Below are 27,629 nucleotides of genomic sequence, written 5' to 3'. Positions count from 1 at the left end.
AAAGACAGCAAGAGAAAAACAGAAAGGGACAGGTACATGGGGAAAGAGAGAAGGAAAGATTGAGAAGAGGGGCAGTAAACAAGGGTGTGAAAAAAGAAAGAAATGGAGAGAGAGAGAGAGAGAGAGAGAGAGAGAGAGAGAGAGAGAGAGAGAGAGAGAGAGAGAGAGAGAGAGAGATTGAAGGCTGAAGTTGTGAAGGCAGTGCTGGCGGCGGGAGAGCAGAGCGAGGGATGAAAGACTGACAGAAGCAGATATGGGGGGTTTATGTAAGGATTAGAGGGAGGAGAGCTGGCGCTGGAGGGTGTCGCTGACCACACGCCGGGTTCAGACGCCACCAGCAGCAAAGGCTACTGACCCTGGCGTGTGTTCGGCAAGCGCTACAAATTTGGTCATTCTGGGTCTGAGCGACAGAACATTCCAAAAGCTTTCAGCTACATGATCGTTCACCCACGTCAGAGTCAAGGTCATGTCTCTCTCACTCTTTCTCTCCTGTGCATTTCTGCCTCTCGTTCGACCACGTTTCTGTGCGTCTTTCTCTCGCTGTCTCTCTCTGCCCTGCCCTGCCAGCCTCAGTGTCAGGAGGTGAACGAGGCTTCATGTCTCCTCCTCCTGTGCTGTCAGGCATCATGGTTCTAAACCCTTGAGCCCTCACTGAGCAGAACGAGCTCCAGCAAAACATACATAAGGCCAGTAGGGAGAGTTCAGAATTTTATGTGAACTGCTAGGAGTTGGCGCTTTGTGAGTTAAAGAAAAGTTTGGAGAAAAATACAATCTGCACAATTTCCCCCACGACTTCAAATGCACTCAATAAGCCAAGATATGTCTGGTGTCTTGGTCCAAACTGCCTGCTTATCCATTTCACCCTGCAGGTGTGCTTATATGCAAAGTTTTTGCCAATCCGATCGAATACATTCCAATTGCAGGTTAAGACTGAGGTGTTTATGCTCTCTCTACTCAACAATCTGATGGAAAATCTAAAATGACGTGCATGGGTGGAGAACCACTTAGAGTAAACATTACTACAACAGCGAACATCACGTGAGGTCCAGTCAGAGTGAGATGAGCAGCAGTGAGCAGTGCTTGCGTTTTTAATTACTTTAAAATGAGGAAGACATCCTTCACGTGTCCTTATTAAAGAAGGCAGAGAGGAAGACGTCGTGTTCTGAGACACATAAGCTGGACGTCCGTCCCACTGCCGTATTTTAAAGACCAGAGCATGAACTTCGTCTCCTCTGCAGACCAGTTTGTGCTCCACCGTGCTGAACGGTATAAACTCTCACTGTGACGCGACGCACATGCAGAACAGACTTAAAATTTCCGATAGGGAATGTAATCAGATTCAGGCGTTTACACGGATATTATTCTTCTATTTAACAGATTACGAAGGAGCGGATGGGGTTTGGGGTCACAGGGGGGACATCATTTGGAGCTAAAAGTAGAAACTGTGTGTGCATGCAAGTGTAAACCCTTATTGAGCTGATTGAGGCTAAATTGAGGCTTATTCCTTTAAAAGCAAAGGGGACCTGACATTAAGATAGATGAGGCTCTTGATTAAGAGTGGGCGATGGAGTCCGGTGAGCAGCAAATACTTTGTGTGAACTAAACCGAGATGAACATGGGTAATGATTTATGTGAAGAAGCCTAATTGGTGCGAGATTTGAGAGCTACAAGCACAACAGTCTGCAGCAGAAAGTAACGGAGGTTTAAGCTCCCATTTTGAACACCAAGTGCACTTAAAATCCAATCATAATCGTATTTTTGCAGTCATCTGATCAAATAGTCATACACTCCATTTTCTAAAATTGGAGTAAGGTCTAGAAACCCGATTAAGAAATCCCACGATGAGCTGGATTTTGGCTCGGTAACCAGTGCATGGATGCTCTTACTCTGATTTCTTTCAGATTTCTCAATCTGCCTATGTGAAAACAGGCCAGCACCCACCCACAAGACCCCAACAAGCGATGCTGAAACCAACTGCACGTGTGACAAAATCAAGGGTTTAAATATTCTTCACTTTCCACATAATGTACATTCACAGTACTTTCAGATAAAGTGGCTTAAAATAAAGTTTAAGTTTTATGTTACGTTTACGTCACGTCGTCTTTTGAGTTTATTGGGTGGTTGCCAAGCAGAAATCTGATTACTGTCCGACTCATGTAGACCTGGAGTTTCCCCATTACCTTTAAGTGCATGTAAATGTGTTCACTGAAATACTGACAAAATCTGATTTTCTGCATTTTTTTTATTAAGTGCATGTAAACACAAATTATTTACTTAGATTTTTTTGTAACTGAGCACAAAGTAAGGCGATAGAACTTTTCAATAATAAATTTCATATTTAATATGAATATTTAGTTTAAAATGATCACACATTTAAAACAGACGCCGAGATGCCGGCGGACCAAATGCAGGCTCATTATAACGTTGAAGTTCAATTTTACAGCTTGATTATTATGCTGAATCAAGATGGGTTATACCACACAAACTAGTTTTAACATTGAGATTAGTAGCTACTTAATATATATACACCACTGCTAAGGAGGTGTAAGCGTAGGGAAAAACAAACGAGATCCATATGAATAGCAAAAAAAGAAACAAAAAGAACCTTCAGTTGTCGCAAGAAATATCAAACAAACCAGAGCACTTTGTACTCATTAGTTAGCTCTTACTAGCTAATACGTTGGATTACAAGTGCAACTGATTTTAATAAGGTAATCATTTGAACGTTCACTCTGGACTTGCTAAAGATTTTTTACGCACAAACGTAATGAGTAGGCGTGGGGAATATGGCAATATTTTAAAGTTATTGTGATAAATTATATCAATATGTTTAAGCTTATTGGCAACACTGTCAATACTTAACATGAAAACCTTTCATGGCTCATAGCACTGCACTTTGAGGTTTACCATCTGGAGAGTCAGATATGGAACCAGGTGGCATCCATCGAAGTACATATGCTTAAAAATGGTGTTCCTCAGGGATCAGCTCTTGGTCCAATCCCGTTTTATAAATACATCTTTTTTCTTCAAACCACAAAATGTACCCAACCCAAATCTCTAAAAACATAAAAATACTGTAAAAATAATTACTAGTGATGACAACTACTACTTCTTCAAGACACACAGACTATCCTTAAAATCAAGGCTTGCTTATATATATGCAACTCACGCAAGCGATTACTACTCTTTAGTAAACCCAAATCATAAGGAAATGCAGTGGGAGCAAAATAAAGTGGACGACTCCCACTTGCAGGCTGCTAATGTGACACTAGCAAGAAGCAGCCATCTGTTCAGGCTGCCATTACTAAAGGCACGCACACTCAATATAATGCACATACAGCAGCACTATCGCACAAACCCTCATTTCCTTGCTAACAATATTTCAAACAAACACAAAACATCTGCTTATTAGCGACGTTGCGGCTGGGCCGTATTATTACCCAATCACGTTTGCTAGCCTAACGCGTAATTATCTTTTGAATAAAACTGAGTAATCGCACTTCATTCCTAAGGCAAAAGAGGCTCTCCGCGGCTCATGTGATTAAACACTCCACAACAGGCCTGTTATTACCAGCCAAGGTAGATTTCGCTTAGGGGGAGGGAGGATTTTCTCCAGGCTGGCGGAAGACAGCTGCTCTGATCCTACCACATCCTTTCTAACATTAATATTGGCTTACGTTTCATTCATTGTAATGAACGTGGCTCCGTCATTATGGAATCTGCGCGCAACCATTACCGGAAAGCGCAGCACCATTTCAATTTAGAGAATGAGCGGATCTGACAGAAGGGAGGGAGGAAGGGAGGGACGGATGGAGGAGAGAGAGAGAGAGAGAGAGAGAGAGAGAGAGAGAGAGAGAGAGAGAGAGAGAGGGAGAGAGAGTGAGTGAGTGTCCTCCTGCATGGTAATTAAGTTGGCCCAAGTCGTTAAGCTGCTTTCATGTTTTATTCCCGCTGCCGTTTCCATCTTCACTGCGGAGGCTCACGGAGAGGAAGACAATAAGAGAGATATATTGTTTCTGCTCAGTTCAGTTCAACGACAAGCCCACAAAACAAACAGCACAGGGACGAACTCCCAAAAAACGGCTTGCGATCGTTTGAAAAGAGAATGCCTGCGACAGCAAAGTGTGAAATCTAATTGCAAGGCTAACTAAGCAAGCAAAATGCCATCAGTGAGAGTTCCTGAGAGGAAAGAGAAAGAGGGAGGGACGGGGTTTGGGGCCACAGGGGGCCATCATTTGGATCTAAAAGTAGAAACTGTGTGTGCATGCAAGTGTAAAACCTTATTGAGCTGATTGAGGCTAAATTGACTCATTAACAGAATTGGCCAAGAATAAGTTACTAACTTGTGTAGAGCAGGGAAAGAGTTGAGTAAACTCAACTAATTTAGGTCTAGACTATATCAGGAATCAAGTAAGATCATCAAATGACAATTGAGCAACTGAAGCTCTCTGGTAGAGATGTGTAACTCCACGCAATGCGTGGAAGAACAACTGGTAACGTGACTTGTTTTTGACACCCCTTCTCAGATCGAATAAATCTGATTATGATGAAAGAGCATTCAAAGTGAATTCCCTCACAAATTTGATGAAGGATGTGTATAACGATTAAGATCAAGAGACCCTTATTAGTCCGACAACAGGAAATTTCACCTCCATGTTTAACTCATCCGAGCAGAGAAACACCACCTGCACACTAGTGGACACACACTAGGGGGAGCACACACACTACAGTGCCCGGGGAGCAATTGGGGGTTAGGTACCTTGCTCAAGTGCATTTCAGTCACATGCTGCCGGCTCAGAGGATTGAACTGGCAACCTTCCGGTCATAGGGCTGGTTCCCTAACTTCCAGCCTACGACTGCCCAAGGACGGGAGTCAATTATCTACTGTCGTCACCATTTCTTCATCAGTATATCACTGCTGTCGGAACAAAACCTCACAACTCCAAAAAGGAAACTTTACAGAAGAAGGAAAAAACCATACTTTTCTTTTAATGCAAGTCAATGGAGCCAGACTTTACCTATATGAAGTCTGTATGAAACCTACCGGACTCTCTGGCAATAGGAACGTTGGCATAGCTATGCTTGCTTTGGTCTTCGGTAATGCAAACTTTCTGTACTTACTAGTGAAATAGGGAGTTGCAAAAGTACTTAGTTGGTTAATTATTGGTAAAACACAACTGTTAAGGCCATTTACACTTCACAAAGGAATATAAAGAAAATAAAAATAAAAAACTTTCTTACTTTCTCTGGACGTAGGCCTCTTGGCCTTTCCGCCAGACCTGCTACTTTTTACCAGCCCTCTCTCTCTTTCTGTCCAGCCACATCTCTCTCTCCCTCTCTCAGCAAAAGCACTTGTTTCACTTCCAGCTTCTCTTCTCTTTATGGGCCTGTCTCAGTCTTGGCAGTAAAGCGATGTCCTTGGAGGGGGGCTGGCATCTGTGGCTTCCAGGAAACTTTTGATTTAATTAACGAGCCTTTATAAGTGGATGGGATCCCTGAGCCCTAGTCGTAACCAGCTCTTCCTGTCATTTATTACAAGCATGTGTTTTTATTATTACACTGTGTGATATACTGCAAGTGATACAACTACAGACGGCAGGTAAAATGATCCGTGGATCCTAAATCAACACCTGCAAAGTCAATGTCCTCATTACTACATCACAACATCAGCCTGTCGAAACTGCATCTCACAGCTCACTGCATGTCAAGAGTTGCTGACATCTTTAATTGCCACCCTTTGAGTCCTGTTCAACTGTCCTTTCTTCAAAGCTGGTCCCACTAATGCGCAGCAGCTCATCTCTCAGTGGGTGGTGACTGACAGGCTGGAGCGATTCGCAGGTGACGACATCCATCAAATAGAGAACAAGAGAGAGGCGAAGAACGACTATGATTACATTCCGCCAAACTTCTTGGTTCCTTTCCTCCTCCGTTAACGTAATTCTTCGCTGGGCAAGTCGCTGTTAATGTTTGGCCAGTGAAACGGCTAATTCCTCTGCCAAGCAGAGCTTTATGGGAATTCAGAGGAGGTGGGAAAGCAAAAAAAAGACAGATCTCATTAGAGGAGCGAAAAGAAGTGGGGGGGAAAAAGAGAAAGAAAGACATCAGAGAGTAAAAGGGGGATAAAAAAGGAAGTGAATTTAAATCTTGGTTCTAATTTGCTGAACTTGGGTTCACGGGGGACGCTGAGGGAGCGCTTCATCAAATAATGAGCCAGGTAGTTTTACACTGCGTTTGGCAATACTGCTCCCTGCAGTCAATGGAAGTTGTACCACAAAGCTGGATTCACTGGCTAGTAGGTATGGGTATCGAGAACTGGCATTAAATCGGTACAGGTTCCTGATTGGCCAGTACCAAAACACAGATAAGCTCCTGGAGAAACGGTGCAGCTCTCTGTGTTCATGTAATGCTAATTCATTCTACACAGCATGCACGACTGGATCAGTCGGAGGGGCGCCCTGCATGTTCGCATGCCTCTGACTGTTTTAACCATTTTAAATTGTATCTCCAAAATGGGAACTTTACAGGAGAAGGAAAAAACCTACTTTTCTTTTAATGTATGTCAATGGAACCAGACGGTTTTACAAATAGTTTTGGGCTGTTTCTTTTGATCCATTCATCCTGAAAGTATCACACAATGTAGAGGGCAACAGGCATTTTCAGATGTTGTCAAAAACTCAAAAATGGAGATACGAGGTTTTCTTCCGACAGCAGTGATATATAAAACTGTAGTTGTGTGTAAAGGAGGGTGTTTGCAGCTGTTTGCTTTTGAAAAGATATTACAGGACATAAATGCTGTGTTTTTTCTGACGCCTTGTCGAAAAGTCCTACCATAGCACATATTTATAGATAGTTAAACTTTTTAACTCCTTGGAACCACCGGTGGTTCCAAAACGCACTTCGTCATATTCTTTCCATCATAACTGTCGTATTTCATAAGACACGTTTCTAAAGTTGGGTGTAAGATGAGGCTGTAACTGTCTTCTTTCCAGTCAAATAGATTCTGTTTTTATTTCCATCTGAATTTACATGGCCAAATTCTAAGTTGATTTGAGTTGAACTGAGGTGGAGACTTCTGAGGAGAACTGTAGCTTGTCAAGCTAACTTCACGCCTGGTTTGAGTTGAACTGAGCTGGAGACTTCTGAGGAGAACTGTAGCTTGTCAAGCTAACTTCACGCCTGGTTTGAGTTGAACTGAACTGGAGACTTCTGAGGAGAACTGTAGCTTGTCAAGCTAACTTTAGGCCTGGTTTGAGTTGAATTGAGGAGGAGACCTCTGAGGAGAACTGTAGCTTGTCAAGCTAACTTTAGGCCTGGTTTGAGTTGAATTGAGGAGGAGACTTCTGAGGAGAACTGTAGCTTGTCAAGCTAACTTTAGGCCTGGTTTGAGTTGAACTGAGGAGGAGACTTCTGAGGAGAACTGTAGCTTGTCAAGCTAACTTCACGCCTGGTTTGAGTTGAACTGAGGAAGAGACTTCTGAGGAGAACTGTAGCTTGTCAAGCTAACTTTAGGCCTGGTTTGAGTTGAACTGAGGAGGAGACTTCCAAGGAGAACTGTAGATTGTCAAGCTAACTTTAGGCCTGGTTTGAGTTGAATTGAGGAGGAGACTTCTGAGGAGAACTGTAGCTTGTCAAGCTAACTTTAGGCCTGGTTTGAGTTGAACTGAGGAGGAGACTTCTGAGGAGAACTGTAGCTTGGCAAGCTAACTTCACGCCTGGTTTGAGTTGAACTGAGCTGGAGATTTCCGAGGAGAACTGTAGCTTGGCAAGCTAACTTCACGCCTGGTTTGAGCTGACTTGGATTCATCTCTTAAGTACCGTTAGCTTACCAAGCTACAAGCCTCTCCTCAAAAGTCTCCCACTCAGCAAAGCCTCCGACAGCTGTGCTCTAACAGAACAGCGGCCGCCGTGCCAACGTTGCGAGAACGTTGCAACAGGGTTGGTAAAACATTTCTGCAACACGCCCTCACATCGCCTCTCCTCTGAGAGTTCAGCATGACGTGCTGCTACTTTGATCTACCTGCTGCAGCTGGGGCTAACACACACATACACATCAAACCAGGCAGTCCTCCCTGGAACCAAATATCCGGAGATTCTAGGAGTCTTCAAAGCCGTCTGTTTAACAGCCTCGCAGGTGTGAGGGAAGAAAGAGACGCACACAAAATCCACACAGACAGACAGACATGGGTGCCGGTGCACTCACCTCAATAACACGGGAGTCAAAGTCCTCATATGTTTCTGAAAATGAGAAAAACACCATAAATAAAAGCACTTTAGAAGAAAAAAAAAAGACATTAATCACTGAAGTCACTTGTAAAAGTATTTGCATGAAATATTTAAAGGGCCTAAAATTTGATGTAGAACATATAGTTCACTCATCAGTCCATACAGTCCAGTCATGCTCAGTGAGTTGCAAAAAACAGACCGTTCTGAACTCACTTTTATGTGACGTCCCAAAAAGCAACACATTTACGTATGCCATTTAGCTCCGCCCACTCACACTGAACTTAGAGCGTGATATGATATATGATAAGGGTCCTTAAAGCTGTAAAGTCAAATTTATCAACTGCAAAAACCCAGTTAAAACTTAAAGGGCCCAAAAGCTTTTCTTATATTTCATTTTTTTCCACTATGGTCCACTTTTGTATTTGTATGATTTCTGTATATATTGTTAATGCAAGTGACCACAGGTTTATCTCCTGGGTAAAAGTAACTGTGCTGGGATTAATCTGTCCGCTCTGCAGCCTCCTCTCCGGGCGCAGACAGACTGTCAATCTTGCTGCTGTAATATCAGGCTTGGGCTCAAGGCTCCGCTGTTGCTGCGGTAACTCGTGGCAGGCGTTTCACTCCGGACGGGAGAAGCCCGGGACATTTCCCGGATTTAAGAGGAAGGCGTCTCCTCAGCGACCCGGGGGTGAAGACGGGTTATGGCCGATCTTTATGTGATTTAGAATCGGGCTGCGGAGCAATCCATCACCATGATGACCAGATGCCAGGCCTGCCGCCGCCGGCCAATCGGCAAGAGGCGAATCTAATCGTCACCGAGTAGCAGAGAGCAGCGGAACAGAGAGATAAACAGCCATGCGAGCGAGTGTAAATTAAAGAGAGACTGCACAGTGTGTGTGTACGTGTGTGTGTGAAAATAACTGCATAGCGAGTGATTGCTGTGTTTAGCACCTCTGTTGTGCACAACAGTAAATGGATTGGGGGGTTGAGAGAGAGAGTGTTTGGGAGAAAGGGAGGGAGATGGTGAGAGATGGGGACAAGAGGGAGGGAGACAGAGAAGAGGACGAGAGGAAGGGAGACAGAGAAGGGGACGAGAGGAAGGGACAGAGATGGGGATGAGAGGGAGGGAGACAGAGAAGAGGACGAGAGGAAGGGAGACAGAGAAGAGGACGAGAGGAAGGGAGACAGAGAAGGGGACAAGAGGGAGGGAGACAGAGAAGGGGACGAGAGGGAGGGAGATAGAGAAGAGGACGAGAGGAAGGGAGACAGAGAAGAGGACGAGAGGAAGGGAGACAGAGAAGGGGACGAGAGGAAGGCAGACAGAGATGGGGACGAGAGGAAGGCAGACAGAGATGGGGACGAGAGGAAGGCAGACAGAGATTGGGACGAGAGGAAGGCAGACAGAGATGGGGACGAGAGGAAGGCAGACAGAGATGGGGACGAGAGGGAGGGAGACAGAGAAGAGGACGAGAGGAAGGGAGACAGAGAAGAGGACGAGAGGAAGGGAGACAGAGAAGAGGACGAGAGGAAGGGAGACAGAGAAGAGGACGAGAGGAAGGGAGACAGAGATGGGGACGAGAGGAAGGGAGACAGAGATGGGGACGAGAGGGAGGGAGGCAGAGAAGGGGACGAGAGGGAGGGAGGCAGAGAAGGGGACGAGAGGGAGGGAGGCAGAGAAGGGGACGAGAGGGAGGGAGGCAGAGAAGGGGACGAGAGGGAGGGAGACAGAGAAGAGGACGAGAGGAAGGGAGACAGAGAAGGGGACGAGAGGGAGGGAGACAGAGAAGAGGACGAGAGGAAGGGAGGCAGAGAAGGGGACGAGAGGGAGGGAGGGAGGCAGAGAAGGGGACGAGAGGGAGGGAGACAGAGAAGGGGACGAGAGGGAGGGAGGCAGAGAAGGGGACGAGAGGGAGGGAGGCAGAGAAGGGGACGAGAGGGAGGGAGACAGAGAAGGGGACGAGAGGGAGGGAGGCAGAGAAGGGGACGAGAGGGAGGGAGGCAGAGAAGGGGACGAGAGGGAGGGAGACAGAGAAGGGGACGAGAGGGAGGGAGACATGATTTCTGTAAGAGAGAGATAAAGAAGAAAGAGGAATATAAATGAATAAGAGCAGAGAGAAAGAGAGAAGATGAAGAGAAAAGAGGCGAGAGAACGGAGGAGAAAAGAGAAAGAGTGACAGTGTGTGTGTGTATGAGACAGACAGACAGACAGACAGACAGACAGACAGACAGAGAGAGAGAGGATTGTAATGAATACAGTACAGACGTACAGTATGAGAAAATCTTAAAATATCCAGGCTTTTGAAGGCAATAACAATGAAGCTGCATCTTTGAGCCGTAAGGTCACAATGATAGGAGTCTCAGTGCCTGGGATTCGTGCTGACTGGTTACAGTCTCAGCCAGATGAAGCTTAATCATCCTTCTGCTGGAATTCAGCTCTACGGAGATCAAGAATGCGCTGCTCATCATCAGCATAATTTCTTTATCCTCTTCCACAGCAGCGCACGTCCCTCCGTTCACATCAGAGAAAAGAGAAACAAACAGCAGGGCATCTACTTTCCGTGAATGACTGTACTGTGCTGTGCTGTGAGCCCTGAAACACTCTAAACGACCACCAAGGCCACGGTATTTGCAGCATTATCCGTGGGCACTCGTCAGATTGAAAAATATTTAAATGCACATTTTTAGGGAAGATTGGGCATTTTCAACGAAACCATTCTTTGAAGGTCACAATGCGAGAAAAAAAGGGAAGGGTTTCCTGATTGTAGCCAGTGAGCATGCATGAAAAATGCTGCAAGCACCTCCAAAACTCAGAAGAACTAACAGACGAGGCGCTCTATTCTTCAAGACTCCTGTATTTTATTCTTTGTTAGGAACTAAAAGGGTTAGTATATCAGGTTGTTACAAAACACATTGAGGCCATTGCAATAAAAGAACCCAAAAAAAGGGCACTGAGGGTCTCAAGTGGCACAGCCTTCTGAGCGCTGACGTTTTTTTTGGGATAACACGAATCTGATCCCTCCTGATGCTAACCAATAAACTGGCTCTGAAGGTCAATTCACAAGTGTTGCTCGACAAAAAAAAAAAAAAAATACTGTGGTCAACAGATGTTGCAATGCATTCATAGTCCTGCGCCAGCGACATGCCACTGGAACAGGACATCATCTGCACTTTCTATGAAAAACTGCATGACGACGCAGCTAATAAAGCAGCACACGGAACCGTCTGAACACAGCTGCTACAGTCAAACTGCATTAACTGGAGGATTTTAAGCTGCCGGGTCGCTACGGCAACCAGAAATACTACGTTTCACTCTCAAACTTTCTCCGTCACACAGGGTTGCCAGATTTGCGGTTTTCCACATAATTCTGGTTAGTCTAAAAGAGCGGCGTCGGGGGGATTACACAGTTCGCGGGGTGCGTTTTCTGCTTGGCCTACTTTATAAAGTAATCACAGTCGTGAAAAAATGTTTGAAAACGAAAACTGATCATCATATAAATGTTTATGGATCCTAGTTCTGAATAGCTGGCAACCCGTTTTGTTTCTGAAACAGGAGTTTTTGTTTCTAGGAGACACCAGTTGGAGCTGGAACCTATCCCAGCAGTCACTGGGCGGAAGGCAGGAAATGCCCTGGACAGGTCGCCAGTCCATCGCAAGGCAGACAGACAGACAGACAGACAGACAGACAGACAGACAGACTCATTCACATCCAGGGGCAATTTAATTTGTCCAATTGGCCTGAATGTTCGTCTTTGGACTGTGGGAGGAACCCAGAGGAAACCAACGCAGACACGGGGAGAACATCCAAACTCCACACAGAAAGGACCCTGGCCGCCCGGCCGGGGAATCGAACCCAGGCCCTTCTTGCTGTGAGGCGACAGCGCTATGCGTCGTATTTTTACCTTAATTCAAAAGCATAAATAAAATGCCATATTATATATAAACCCTTTCTTTTAGAGGGTTTCCTGAAACTTGGTATATTTTCTGTGCATCACTAAAATTAAATATTTAAATTTTCATATTGGTATCAAATTTAAGGTATGATGGTATCGGCGTAGCAAGTTTTTAACCCTGTCTGCAATATTAATGAAAAGTTAATCCGTTCAGCACACGCACACACACACACACACACACACACACACACACACACACACACACACACACCGCCATTAGGGCCAGGGTCCGGGGGTCCAAGACTGATTCCACCCCAAGAGTTGCCAGTCCAACCCCTCTCTCTCTTAATTTTCATCTTCCTCTTCCTGTCCCACTCGTCCCTCTGCCTCACAAGCTCCGCCCTCACCTCCTGCTGCTCCTCCTCCCCACGTTTAGAGAAGGACTGGAGGGTCCCGCCCTTCACCACAGGTGTGTTGAGGCCGGGCCACAGGAAGCCCCCACGACCTGAAAAAGGGGAGGGATACATGTTAGTAAGGTTGTATTCCTATCTTTGTAGGGACATTCCATTCTAAATGCTGCTGTGCTCCTCCTAAACCAACCCTAAACTCAACCTTGGCAACCAAAAGCTCATCTTTCTGCTCTATTACTTAATAAAAAATTTTGCTTTTGCCATTTTTGCCTCATAAAGATCAACCAAACATCCCCATGGTCTCACTCATGTTTTTCAACATTCCGGGGACATTTCCTTTCTAGAAATAAAGGGATATAGTAAGTCAATGAGTGACCCTTTAATATGTTCTTTTAAAGTCAGAGTAAATGGTGTCTCCTGCTGAACTAATGAATATATGGCCATGTAACATAAGCCTAAGTGCCACCAGCACTTGTGAAATTGTGGAATATTAATTGTGTAGCTTATTACAGTCATATCAGCAAGTTGGCTCAAACTGCTCATTTCAGCCCAAGGGAAAACTTAAATGATTGAGGCAATAATCAGAGCCAAACAGAGCAATTCAGAAATTACACAGAGAGTATATTGAATGCGGTGCTTCAGTTTCATTAAAGCAGAATGGAAGCTTAGCTCCTTTACAGAGATGCAATCATTATAGCTTAAACTAGCACTTTTACACTGTTCAACGCATCAGAATCAGAAAACTGGAACTGTGCCTTTGGTCTCTGGCCATTGGTCCAGTGCAGAAGGTTGTTGTGTTATGGTTTCTGGTACCTGCTCTAGACTTCACTAATAGACGGACCCTGGTCCTAGTCCAGACCCAGAGCCTGTCCTATGCGGAGCTAGACCCACAACCCATAAACTAGGGATAATTATTTAATTTTGACAGGGTTTTACTATTTTAATCAGCATAGCTTTTATACTTTTTACGGTAGCTTTAGTGACCCGGGAAACTCTCAGACCAATCGCATGTGCTGCTGTTCAGCCAATCAGATCTGTGCAGTGCTGTGAGTGACGCTCACACAGCGGAGGGACGAGGTGTCGGAGAAGAAAGTGAGACAGAGGGAGGTCATTTCACATGACGTGCTCTAAAAAGAGAAAACTGGCAGTAAATATTGTTGAAATGTGACTGAATTGTATTTTATTATAGCGCTTATAGCTTTCGAAGGTCTCGGCGCTGTGACTTGTGCCATGTACTTTTGGAGTCGATTGGATTCTCTGTGTAATTATAGACAGTGATGTAAGAAAAGTGCCCTAAATTTTAGGTGTTAAGCTACAGTAGATGCTGCGTCAGCGGGGAGTGATCGTACCACAGCCGCATGATGAGGAGCCTGGCCACTTCCTATTTCTCCGGCTATGTCAAAAACAGGACTGCCAGACAGCAGTTGGCGCCCACAAGGGAGTCCTCAATGAACGGGAGTGAATGGAGCTCAACGGCCAAAAACAAGTTAAAATAGTTTCTAATCACTCGCCCAGAACTTTCCTTTAATTTTAGAAAGTGGAAGGTTGGATTTCAAAAGAAATCTCGCCAATATGTTTCCTTTTTTCTACAGCAAACGGGTTTTAGGCAGCAGGGGGCGGGCTTTACTGCTAGAGCGTGATGACTGATGGGCGAGCGGAGCAGCTCATTGGCTGTTCACGCTCACTGACGTCATGGACCTACATGAGGCGCCGTTTTAAACTCCTATAACTCGAGTTTAAAAGCTCTTAAAATAACAGTGATGTTAAAATGTTTTGAGCTGTTCTGTGTTCATGAGATGATCGCATTCATTTAGATTAAAAATGTTTAAGCATTTATAAACTACGACTTTGCGCAAATGCTCCATAGAAACCCGTTCATTTTGCTCTGGAGCGCCCTCTAGTGTTTGAGAAACCCTCTTTACAAGTTCTCTGATCGCACCTTCTCCGATGGTCTGGCCGCGGTTGAGGTCCTTCTTCAGTTTCCGTTTGGTTCTCTTCCCTCTGCCCTTCCGGGCACCGCTGCCAGTGTCGGCTACCACGCCACGCCACAGCTCCTCAGCCGTCACTGTAAAAGACAAAGACATATGCACTCACATGAAATGCAAGCCATTTCTTCTTTTATGGTGCAACTATACAAGTCATATCACCCCCTATATTTTCTTTAGTGTACTGCAGTCTTTCTTATAACATTTCTTATAACATCCTAGAGCGCTAGTGAAAAGTGCTGGGCGGCTCCGACCCATATTGTGACAGTATTTTAAATTGCACTTATTTCTTTTTAATCAATTAAGATCCAGTCCTAAATTTCTGGACCACGAACATCAGCATATCCGCTTTCTCGGGCTTAAAGGCTGAGGGTAGCATGCCAGACTGCCATGTTATAGCACACGGGGGTTTAATTGCTTCCAACTCATCTACAGTCAGTTCACAAGTTCCATGCTATTAGGTTCAATTTCCCCAGTAAAAATCTGCTAAGACAACTCGCAATTTGAAACCTGCCCTCTATAGACATTCAATTTCGATATAAAAGCAATTAACCTTTCAGCCCTAACACAAAGCAAGGCCTCCAACCTTCAGCGTCTCTCACAAAAAAGGCTGTAACAGTACAAACAAATTGATCCTGTTAAAAATAGAGATGCACAATCATTTCAACACTGGCAGAAAATCGCTTACAAATAATTATCTTAAATATATTTTGCCATTACGCTAACTGGTCCACTCACTCACATTAAACCAACTGGTTACAAATTAACGTAGAAAATGATTCGAAACTTCACATTTCAAACAATTAGTGGGACACTGAGAAGCTGTAAATAACATGAGGGTATGTTAGATGTGATTGAATGTGCTCTATATATATATATATATATATAGAGCACATTCTCCAACAGTCTGAAGAACCATATAATGATGCAAAGAACAAATCCCATCATGTGTGTTCATGGTTCTATATAGAACCATTTTCTTTACTAAGTAAGCACTGGAGAACCAGTTTTCTTTAAGACTGTAGTTTGAGCACAGGAGCATGGAAGAAAACTGTTTTTAATTATTGCATCTTCATAACCATTAAAATCATTTGTAAAGTCTTGGGTTTCGACACTTAATTGTGCGTCTATTTTATCCATTTTTAAAAATTAAAATTTCCAGTTTTCCTTCCAGACTAAAATCAAAAATGCCATTTTTTACTTTTTAAATTTCCGTTGGCTGATATTTAGGTACATTCCTATTCCTTAGGACTGAACTAACTGGGTTAGTGCCACAAAAGCCCTGAATTTCGATACTCAGCCATCGTCCCAACTTCCTCCATAAAGCGAATGCACAGTGCGGATATCAGGTGCTCCAGAGATGAGAGAGGAGGTGAAATGGCTGCACACACAGCACTTGAACAGCAAACCTGTCAGTCACGAAACTCTATTCAGGCCTGAAAACATGACGTGTCTCGCATTCGCCTTCCGCTGTGCAGCCTGCTCCACTGTGTGTGTGTTCAGATAAAACCAGCACGTTTTGCTCTCAAAATGCCTCAGTTTGTTTTTGCCGTGGGTCCCCCACCCCTCTCTTGCGTCCCCTTGCCGCTGTAGCGTTTTGGGGGGGTACTGTAGTGGGATGTTGGGAGTTGTTTGATGCGGTTCTGATTTAATTAGAACTTAATTAAAAAGAGACGGAAGGGCCTGGCAGGCCTAATGAAGCATCAGATCCCAACAAAAGCAGCAAACGAAATAATATAATTCTATCTGACAGCACCGACATCCCAAACACCGCATCACACGGACGCAAGGCCATGTACACACACCACGATGAGATAAGAAAACACTGACATTTTCAGCTAAAGTGCTTGTGAGTGGATGACATGGCAAAAATAAAACTTTACTAGTGCTAGAGCTTGGCGCAAACGTCACCCCGTTTAGCTGAGTGGCTGAGGGATGTTTCAATGATTCGAATGAAAATGAAAACGTGTAACTGTTTAAATAACAACGGTTTACTTTAAAATATAAATAAACTATAACCCTAACCATGCGTTGCTGGCTAATAGTGAAGGTTATCGTTCTTTTTGCTGATGAGTCTGGGTTCGTGCTGGCCAGTGACCACGTACACACTAAAGGTTAACCCTTGGCTGTTTGGCAAAGTGGTCGATATCACCTAATCAGAAAAAATGTCTTAACTGCCTAATAAAACATAATTAAATTGCAACTTCAAAACGTTAAATTAAAATAATTAGAATTTACGAGTTGCATAAACATGCCCAGCGATGGACTGGCGACCTGTCTGGGATGTATCCTGCCTTTCGCCCTATGACCGCTGGGATAGGCTCCAGCATCCCTCTGCGACCCTGAGGGAGAAGCGGCTTAGAAAATGGATGGATGGATGGATGGGTGGATGGGTGGATGGGTGGATGGATGGAGTTGCATAAACATGCTCTTGTTGCCTCTTGTTCCGCCAGGAGCTGTTGGACTCAGTCAGCTGCGTCAGACGAGGTCACTGTTGGGGCCTTTTGCTCAAAACTCTAAATCCTGTAATGGCTGTGAATGACTAACATTTCCCAAATTTTGCCCAAGTCTGAGGCTAAGAAAGATGAGTGTATGGGATGCACATGAGACAAATTACTCTAGATATCTGACAAAGCTGAAGTTGGCTTCTTACTCAAATTTCCCGTTCCACCTTAAACGGTGCCGCTGTTACATTCTGCCCCTCATGCAGGTGCCTGAATGTATCTGCCGTTCCGTTTAAGGTGGATCAGAAAACTCTGAACAAAAGGTTGACAAAAAAGGGCCATGTAGAAATTAAGATGTGAATGACTATTTTGCACAACTCAAATACTTCCAATCTTATTTGTGTTAAGAGACAGAATAATAAGCTAACTTTAGCAAAAATATAGAAAAAAAGTTTTATTTAAAGAAGGAATGAGCAAAAACATTTGACATTGTCTTTCAGTTTCTCTCACAAAGTAGACTCGCCTGAAACAAAGACTCAAATGGCTTCATAGACTTCTATAAACCATTTAATCATAAGGGTTGTGGGTCCACACGTGGGTAGTGCCATGTTTAGATCATGTGACAACAGAGGGTCACTTTTTAAATCAACATCATCTGTTTAGTACCTTGTCCACTGATTCAGAGAAATCAACATTCTGACATGTCATTCGTCAGGATAACATGACTCGTTATCGCCATTTCGATTGGCTCTTTCATGAAACTCGGTCCATGAAACTGATATGCTTGCAACTATTGCAGCTGAGTTTCAAGCGAGTTGTGTGGCGCTATACATCAGGGGCGTCACACTCAAACACTACAAGGGCCACATTAAAAAAAATCTTAAACCTGTGGGCCAGCTGCGTTTTCATTTGATTTTTACTTAACAATTTGCCACGAGGGCGGCACGGTGGCATGCTGGGTAGCGTTGTCGCAGGGTTCGAGTCCCCGGCTGTCTTTTTGTGTGGAGTTTGCATGTTCTCCCCGTGTCTGCGTGGGGTTCCTCCGGGTTCTCCGGTTTCCTCCCACAGTCCAAAGACATGCAGTCAGGCTAAATTGCCCCATGGTGTAAATGTGCCTGTCTGGCCTGCGATTAACTGGCAACCTGTCCAGGGTGTATCCTGCCTTTCGGCAATGACAGCTGGGACAGGCTCCAGCATTCCTGCATAGTTCATTCAAAATTTGCCAAAACTGCAACAGCAAAAATAGCTCTGAATAGCTGAATAACTCAAAAATAATTTTAAACATAAAAAAATGTTTTATAAAAAACACAACAGAGCACATAGGCTGCAGAAAACAGTAGATTTTTTTAAAATTTGGCCCATCTGCTTGAACCAGATGCCTTGTGTTTCACACATGGGCTTTGCAACTCTAGTGCAATTTAGTTTCATGTAGATTTCGAGCAATTAAAGTCGCATGAAAGTTTTACCCAGTAAAGTCAGCCTAACTGACAGCAAAAGTAAAAACAAACACTTGGCACACACACTCCTGAAAAACATGGCAACCGGCCTTGCTGCTGGCGCACTATGACCGCCAGTATGCTTCAATTTTTGTACGCCACAGTTTGTGTTGGCTGCTAAATAGAAGTCAAAACCAACACATGTTCCAAGACCACCTCCTGACTTCAACAGGTCCAAATATCATTCTGACACTAGGCAACACCGAACTGTGAGAGTCAATCCTTCAATTTCCTCTCAGTTCAACTCACTTTTAAAAGTTCAACTTTACCCTGAGGTTCACATGTGATGCTTTAATGTACTAAAAACAGTCATAATAATTTTTTAGATGACCATTTCTCAACCTCTTTCTCTCCAACAGGTACATACACTATATAAAAGTGTTCACTAGTCTGCCTTCACACGCATATGAACTTGAGTCACATGCTATTATTAATCCATAGGGTTTAATATGATGTCGGCCCACCCTTTGCAGCTATAACAGCTTCAACTCTTCTGAGAAGGCTTGCCACAAAGTTCAGGAGTTTATGGGAATTTTTGACTGTTCTTCCAGATGTGGGTTTGTGAGGTCAGACACTGTATGTAATTCATCCCAAAGGTGTTCTGTCGGGTTGAGGTCAGGACTCTGTGCTGGCCAGTCAAGTTCTTCCACACCAAACTGGCTCATACGTGTTTTTATGGACCTGCTTTGTGCACGGGTGCGCAGTCATGTTGGAACAGGAAGGGGCCGTCCCCAAACTGTTCCCACAAATTTGGGAGCGTGAAATTGTCCAAAATCTCTTGGTGCTGAAGCTTTGAGTTCCTTTCACTGGAACTAAGGGGCCGAGCCCAACTCCTGAAAACCCCACACCATGATCCCCCCTCCACCAAACTTTACACTTGGCAATGCAGTCAGACAAGTACTGTTCTCCTGGCAACCGCCAAACCCAGACTCGTCCATCGGATTCCCAGATGGAGAAGCGTGATTGGTCACTCCAGAGAACGCTCTAGAGTCCAGTGGCGGCGCTTTACACCACTGCATTCCACGCTCTGCATTGCGCTTGGTGAAATAAGTCTCATGGCTGAGTTGCTGTCGTTCCCAATCGCTTCCACTGTGTTATAATCCCACTGACAGTTGACTGTGGAATATTTAGTAGTGAGGAAATTTCACGACTGGACTTGCTGCACAGGTGGCGTCCGATCACGGTACCACGCTGGAACTCACTGAGCTCCTGAGAACGACCCATTCTTTCACTAATGTCTGTAGAAGCAGTCTGCAGGCCTAGGGGCTCGGCTTTATACACCTGTGGCCATGGAAGTGACTGGATCACCTGAATTCAATGATTTGGATGAGTGCCTGAATACTTTTGGTAATATAGTGTAAATCAGTTTTAGACTTTACCTTCAAAACTAATGTATGTAAATGAGCTCTATTCTGATTGGCTGTCCTGTATTGTACCTCAATAATACAGCAGTACATTGTTACATCACAAAAGCAATGAATTCACAACAGGCTGTATAATGATAACACGTCTTCTTACTGCCCACCTGATTTTTTTCAGCTCTCTCATTTGGCACTTCTCAGTAAACAGCTGTGCTTAATAAGACAAAGCGCATTCAGAAGAGCGAGGACGCAGATGAGGCGCACGTCCTTGTAAAGTTGGCTAAACAGAAGCATTTGAGACGAGACGTATCCACAGGCCTGAATGTATTATAAATCAAGGGTATTCTCAAAAGACTCGGGTGTAACGCTGCAGTAAAAAGAAGAACATCGCTTGTAAATTGAGACGACTCGACGCCGTTCGCAGCAGAAGCGCATTAACAGAAGGACGATCTCATTTTAGCAACGTCAGCTCAAGCATAATTCAGCTTCTCAGCGCCGCAGTGACCATATGCTGCCGGATATGCGTGCGAAAGTTGGTACGCATCATTTTTAAACACAGATACTGTTTATCGTGCAGTCTGTGTTTCTATAACCAAGCAAAACGACCGCTCCCCCAACAACGACTGCAAACACGTTCAGCCCGCTTCAGAACTGAATTACTGGAGTGTCAAAGAAGTCACTACAGCTGAAGGACAATCGGAGAGAAAAGTCCCAAACAACTGAATTTAGAGTGATATTACCTGCACGTGTAAAATAAATAAATAAATAGTTTTGGTAATCAAGGTTAACTAATGTAATACTGCATAAATAAATGAGTAAATAAACAGTTCAGGTAGTCAAGATAAAACATACACAACAGGATAGAAACAAACAAATAAATAAACTGTTCCAATAGTCAATATTAAGTTTGAGTTACATTCAATCAATCAATCAATCAATCAATCAATAAGTGGTCAGTATAGTCAAGATTAACTGTGATATTGCATAAATGTATGTATATAAATAAAACTAAACATGATAGTCCAGAACAACGGCACGCAACATTGCATAAACGAATAAAAAGTGAATAATAGATATGCCAATGACGATTAATGGTGTGTGATACTGTTGATATTGATAGTTAGGAAACGTAAGCAAACAGTTATTGCAGTCAAAATTAACTACGTGGCGGAAAATAAACAGTCATGGTAGTCAAGATTAACTATGCGATACTGCATAATTAAATAAATGAACAAATAAATCTATTACTAAATAAATAGTTAAGGAAGTAAAGATTAACTCTGTGTAACATAAATAAATGAATAAAAAAGTGGGAACATAACTCTTAAATAAATCAATAAATAAAGATAAGTAGTCAAAAGTAACTGTATGGCATATTACAAAAGTAAATTAATATGATTAGGATGAACTGTATAAATATATGAATTTATGCATTAAATAATTAAATAAATCAACTATTTAACTTTTAAATAAATTAACTATTTAATAAAAAATTTTATGACTGTCAACACTATGCAAGACCACAATAATCTGTAGAACAGCAGCCACGTTTACATGCAGCCTAATCTGATTCATAGCTCAATCGGAATAGAATACGTCCATGTAAACCCCTCAATCGGAATAGTCTAGTCTGATCAAGGCCATTCAGAATACAATTTCTATCAGATTGAACGAGGTGTAATCCTGTAAATAATCCATTAAATAGAAGAATAATATCCGTGTAAACGCCTGTATCCGATTACATTCCCTATCGGAAAGTTTAAGTCCGTTCTGCATGTGCGTCACGTCATAGTGAGAGTTTATACCGTTCAACACGGTAGAGCAGAAACTGGTCTGCAGAGGAGACGAAGTTCATGCTCTGACGGCGGTGGGACGGACGTCCAGCTTATGTGCCTCAGAACACGACGTCTTCCTCTCGGCCTTCTTTAATAAGGACATGTGAAGGACGTTTTCCTGAGTCTGACGTCATTTAAAAGCAATTCAAAACACAATCACTGCTCACTGCTGCTCATCTCACTCTGACTGGACCTCACGTGATATCATGGTAATGTTTACACTAAATGGTTCTCTGCATGCGCATCATTTTGGATCAGATTACTTATAATCTGCATGTAAACTAAGATTTATCACATTGTTCTATAGACTGAGCATAAACACCTCAGTCTTAATCTATAATCGGAATGTATTCAATCAGATTGGGAAAAATCTTTGCATGTAAACACAGCCATTGAGTGTTTCTTGCAAATTACTGATAAATCCTAAAACTCCCTAGTACCACTTTAAACGAGGAACGCAAATTATCTTAGCATGCGCTTCCTGAGTCTCTTTCAGAAGGCTAATAAATGCTAGTCACTGAGTCAGACGACTGTCACAGTCATGAGTCCCAGACTGTCCATGAATCATCCAATTAGTCCAAAACATCAAACTCATTTGTCTTGGTTGAAAGATTTTTAATCAAATCTATTGTGTGTCTTAACGTTTAGCACTAGCGCTCTAGTGATCAGCAACAATGGCACGAAGTCACACGATACACAGTGGAAAGAACGTTAAGACATTTTACAGCTTTATTTATGTGAACGCTACGCACATGATATGAATTGGAATTAGACCTTTCAGCACCTGGAGCATCAGAAGAGAAAGAGGGCTTTAGTTCAAGCCGTTTAATTCTTGGATACAGACTATTACAAGACAGAATTTAGACTGGGCGGCACAGGTGTGGTTTAAAATGCAAACTAGAGATGTGCATGGGTAGTTGAGTACTCAGTATCTGAACACCTGAATCAGTATTCGGGTGCTCATCATTAGGGTGGGGCTAAAACTGATTCGTAGACGCATCGCGATGCGGACGTGGACGATTCTAAATCGATTCACAAACGTCAAAAATCTTCTACATTTTCATTTAAAACATGATGCATGTCTCTATGTGCGGTAACGTCCTAGTATGGACTAAATACAAACAAAAACGCAGAAAGCCGAGCCCCTAGGCCTGCAGACTGCTTCTACAGACATTAGTGAAAGAATGGGTCGCTCTCAGGAGCTCAGTGAACTCCAGCGCGGGGGGATTATGGTGTGGGGTTGTTTTTCAGGAGTTGGGCTCGGCCCCTTAGTTCCAGTGAAAGGAACTCTTAATGCTTCAGCACCAAGAGATTTTGGACAATTTCATGCTTCCCAACTTTGTGGGAACAGTTTGGGGACGGTGCCTTCCAGTTCCAACATGACTGCGCACCAGTGCACAAAGCAAGGTCTACAAAAGTCTGTGCGTATGACATTAACAGATAAAGCCCCTGCCAAATCTGCCTAAAAAGTACATTACAGCCCATGTATCAAACACAACCCTCACAGACCTGATCTGGCACATTCCCATCCGGCCCACAAAGGACTTTAAATTCTATTAATATTAGCCTGTTTCACAATGCGCTGTACTACAGTCCCCAGCATGCACTGCAACGTTATGTGCGCTCCATCCCTCCCACCCCAACAGTCTATAGGACAGAGGTTACACCACAGTTCTACACCGCTCCATGAGTCATATCACCAAACGCATCTTCATTTACACCTAACGCGGGTCAGGGGTCTAGTTCAAGCAAGTAGAGGTGAAAGAACATTCTGAATATTTCAAGTATTCATGTAACATTTCAAGTGTCTATATTTTACTGTTGACGTTTTTGTGTATTTTGCATAAACAGTGGCCAGTTTGCATTATAGCACAACACTAATTAAAGATTAGATTAAGATTGAGTGGTTAAGTCTATCCACCCATCCACAGCGCATGCGGAGCAATTGGGGGTGAGGTGCCTTGCTCAAGGGCACTAGTCATGCCCGGAGGGCTCAGGGGATCAAACCGGCGACCTTCTAGGTCCCTAACCTCCAGCCCACGACAGCCCAATAATAATTAAATAAAAACCTATCGCTGCTGTCGGAAGAAAACCTTATATCTCCAAAATGGTAACTTTACAGGAGAAGGAAAAAACATACTTTACTTTTAATGAAAGTCAATGGAACCAGACGTTTTTCCAAGTAATTTTGGGCCGTTTCTTTTGGTCCATTCATCATATAGTTTATATACAATGTGAAGGGTAACAGGTATTTTCAAATTATGACAAAAACTGAAAAACGTCAAAAAATGGAGATTCAAGGTTTTCCTCCGACAACAGTGATACGCGTCCTCTGGCCCACAGATTTGTTGACATTTTTAAATATGGCCCTTTTAGTGGTTGAGTATGACACCCCTGCTTTACAGAGTGAGCCATAGCAGTGCACACACAACCTATACTTGAATTGTTGATTTTTTTATGGGCAGTCGTGGGCTGGAGGTTAGGGAACTGGCCCTGTGACTGGAAGGTCACCGGTTTGAGTGCCAGAGCCAACAGCACGTGACTGAGCGGTCCTTGAGCAAGACACCTAACCCCCAACTGCTCCCTGGGTGCTGCGGATTGGGCTGCCCACCGCTCCGGGCAAGTGTGCTCACTGCCCCCTAGTGTGTGTTTGTGTGCTCACTAGTGTGTTTGTGGTGTTTCACTTCACGGACGGGTTAAATGCGGAGGTGAAGTTTCCCCGTTGTGGGACTAATAAGGGTCACTCAATCGTAACACACTCAGTAATGCGACTTCTTTCGGTTTTAACATAAAATAACACGTCATGCTCCTTTGAATAAAACAGAAATGACTTGAACTGAATCTGGCTGGCCTCCCAAATCCCAGGATGCTGCACGCTACAGCCTACCCCTCATTTTTTCCTGTCAACATCGCTTGTATGGTTAGAACAAAGATTTACATTTATGTAAATAATCTTATGCAGAGCAACTTACAGTTTGATCATTTTACACAAGGTGGTGTTAGGAGTCTTGCCTAAGGACTCTTATTGGTGTAGTGTAGGGTGTTTTACCCAGGTGGGGATTGAACCCCAGTCTACAGCGTGGAAGGCAGAGGTGTTACCCACTACACCAACCAACCACACAAAGATGACTTCTCGGTTTGCTGGACACAACTTTGGTAACTAGGTTCGACCTACATTTCATTCCCCAAGTGTAACACTGGGGAAAGACCAGTGTGTAAAACCTCCTGCACTACAAAATACCACCTGTACAGCTTCAACCCAACAAACAGCAACGGACTGGATTTGATTACAAAAGTACATAACGGCTCGTCTCCTTCACACCAAACTGGACAGGAATTCTTCAAAGTTCTTATTAACGAGCAATACAAAAAGCCTGTCCAACGCATGTAGGGATATTACAGTTTCAAGAGCAACAGGGTGGCTCCTCTATAAACAATACATGGCAAAGACCACTTCCAAAATGAGAAGAGGTCTCTACTGTATTACTGTATCACACCCATCTTTGTGCAATGACACTTTGGGAGAAGTCGTTCCAAACGCTACGGATCGCTTACGCTTGTTGAAGAAGCTGGAAGAGCGAGTCTGCTGCCAGGCAGCTGGGGTGGCAGCGGCAACAGCTGGTCCATGATGGGTCAAACTGGGTCGGGTCAAAGGCGAGAAGAGGGCAGTGGTCCGCAGTGCTCGGAACGTCCCAACACCTTTAAAAAAGAAGAGAGCCGGAGAAAAGGTCTTAGCAATACAAGAGTACAGAGAAGCATAAAGAAGGGGTTTCCAGAGGCCGTGAGGAGTGTGCTTTGGGAATCTTTTCTCTGTAACTCTTTATTCACATCCCAGCCTAATGTAACACTCACTGTCCACTTTATCAGCTCCACTTACTGTATAGCTGCACTCAGTAGTTCTACAGTTACAGACTGTAGTCCATCTGGGGCAGTCATGACCGGAAGGTCGCCGGTTCGATCCCCAGAGCCGACAGCACATGACTGAGGTGTGCTTGAGCAAGATACCTAACCCCCAATCGGGCTGCCCACCCATCTGGGCAATTTCGCCGTTGTGGGACTAATAAGGGTCACTTCATCTGTTTCTCTGATACTGTTACCCCCTTTTACCCTGTTCTTCAGTGCTCAGGACCCCCATGCCGTAACACTGACTGAGTGGATCAGGCACAGCAGTGCTGCTGGAGTTTTTAAACACTGTGTCCACTCACTGTCCACTCTATTAGACACTCCTGCCTTGTCTGTCCACCTTGTAGATGTAAAGTCAGAGACGACAGCTCATCTGCTGCTGCACAGTTTGTGTTGGTCATCCTCCAGTCCTTCATCAGTGGTCACAGGACGCTGTTGGCTGGATATTTTTGGTAGTCCAGCAGCGACACTGAGGTGTTTAAAAACTACAGTAGCACTGCTGTCTGATCCACTCAGATAGTGTTACTGCATGGGGGTCCATGGGGGTCCTCCCAAACAGTACCTGCTCTGTGAGGGTCCATGGGGGTCCTGACCACTGAAGAACAGGGTAACAGAGTATCAGAGAAACAGATGGACTACAGTCTGTAACTGTAGAACTACAAAGTGCAGCTATACAGTAAGTGGAGCTGATAAGATGGACAGTGAGTGTAGAAACAGTGAGGTGGTGTTAATGAAGTGGTCAGTGAGCCCACCACAGTCAGCGTATGGCAGGGAAAACGTGCTGTAAGCCTTTCTGGACCGGCTGTCTGCTAAAAAACCGCAGGATGTTTATCAGAGAAGCGCAAGACGTGCCGACTGGTTACAGTAAGAACGCGTTAATGTCAATGAGAGCGCGCATGCGCAGCAGACCCACGCTTCACCTCAACAGCCCGAGGTCAGTGTTCTGTGGCTTCACCGCGGCGGCCCGGGGTGGACCGGGTTTATCGGAGGCTGTGAGGGGTTTAAACTGGACAGGACAGAGAAGAGACCCTCACCTTCAGCTGAAACACGGAGGACACAGCACAGCCGGACCGCCGCCGCCATCTTCAGACGAGGAGGGAGGTCCTAAACACATAACAAGCAGTCCAAAGACATGCCTGTCTAAAAACCTTCCATCGCGTTTCGCTGATTCATGAGATTATAAAATGAATTATTAAGCACCATTCTTCTTCTTCTTCCCATTTATTATTATTATTATGATTATTATTATTACTATTACTATTATTATTATTATCATCATATCATCATCGTTATATTATTATTATCATCATCATATCATCATCATATCATTATTATTATTATTATTATCAACGACCATAAAAATTAATGCAAGAACCAAAATAAAAACATTTCCTTGAAGCCGGGGTTTATGAGGAGTCTGGAGTCTGGGCCGCTTCCTATTCCCCCCCAGTTATAAAACAGGACTGCCGAACAGCAGAGGGCGCCCGCGAGGGAGTCCTCACTGAATGGGAGTGAATGGAGCTCAACGGCTAAAAAACAAGTTAAAATAGTTTCTCGTCACTCGCGCTGAACTTTCCTTTACTTTGAGAAAGTAGAAGGAAATATTTCACTAAAAAACTAAGAAATCTCGCCGATATGTTTCCTTTTTTTCTACAGCAAACGGGTTTTGGGCAGCAGGGGGCGGGCTTTACTGCTAGAGCGGGATGATTGATGGGCGAGCGGAGCAGCTTATTGGCTGTATGCGCTCACTGACGTCATAGACCTACACCAGGCGCCGTTTTAAACTCCTACAGCTCGAGTTTAAAAGCTCTTAAAATATAACAGCGGTGTTAAAATGTTTTAAGCTTGTCAGTGTTCAGGAGATGACTGTATAATTTTACATTAAAAAAGTTTAAATATTTATAAACTATGATTTTGCTCAAAGGCTCCATATCAACCCATTCATTTTGGACTCGCTCAGGAGCGCCCTCTAGCGTCTGAGAAAATCGGAAGACTGCAGGGAGCGGGAATTCTCCTCCTTATAAGTTCTCTGTCTTGAAGTGTTGTAATATTTGACTGACCAGTTCACTGCGAATAAAATGT

At 43.9% G+C, this 27,629-nt stretch overlaps 1 protein-coding gene across 1 annotated transcript in view; it reads right to left on the bottom strand.

The window, feature by feature from the left end:
• mrps5 (mitochondrial ribosomal protein S5) overlaps positions 1-26,678 on the bottom strand; it is a 40,169-nt gene extending 13,491 nt beyond the window's left edge. The window contains exons 1-5 of the mRNA XM_017702556.2: positions 26,582-26,678; positions 25,200-25,343; positions 14,463-14,588; positions 12,385-12,618; positions 8,201-8,235 (exon numbers count right to left, since the gene is read on the bottom strand). Of these exons, the coding sequence (XP_017558045.1) occupies positions 8,201-8,235; positions 12,385-12,618; positions 14,463-14,588; positions 25,200-25,343; positions 26,582-26,630 (588 nt within the window). The 5' untranslated portion in view covers positions 26,631-26,678. The remainder of the gene's footprint in view (positions 1-8,200; positions 8,236-12,384; positions 12,619-14,462; positions 14,589-25,199; positions 25,344-26,581) is intronic.
• Between the last annotated feature and the right edge of the window lie 951 nt (positions 26,679-27,629).

This window comes from Pygocentrus nattereri, chromosome 10 (genome assembly GCF_015220715.1).
Source record: "Pygocentrus nattereri isolate fPygNat1 chromosome 10, fPygNat1.pri, whole genome shotgun sequence".
Taxonomy (NCBI): Eukaryota; Metazoa; Chordata; class Actinopteri; order Characiformes; family Serrasalmidae; genus Pygocentrus; species Pygocentrus nattereri.
This window is presented reverse-complemented; position numbering and strand designations above follow the sequence as displayed.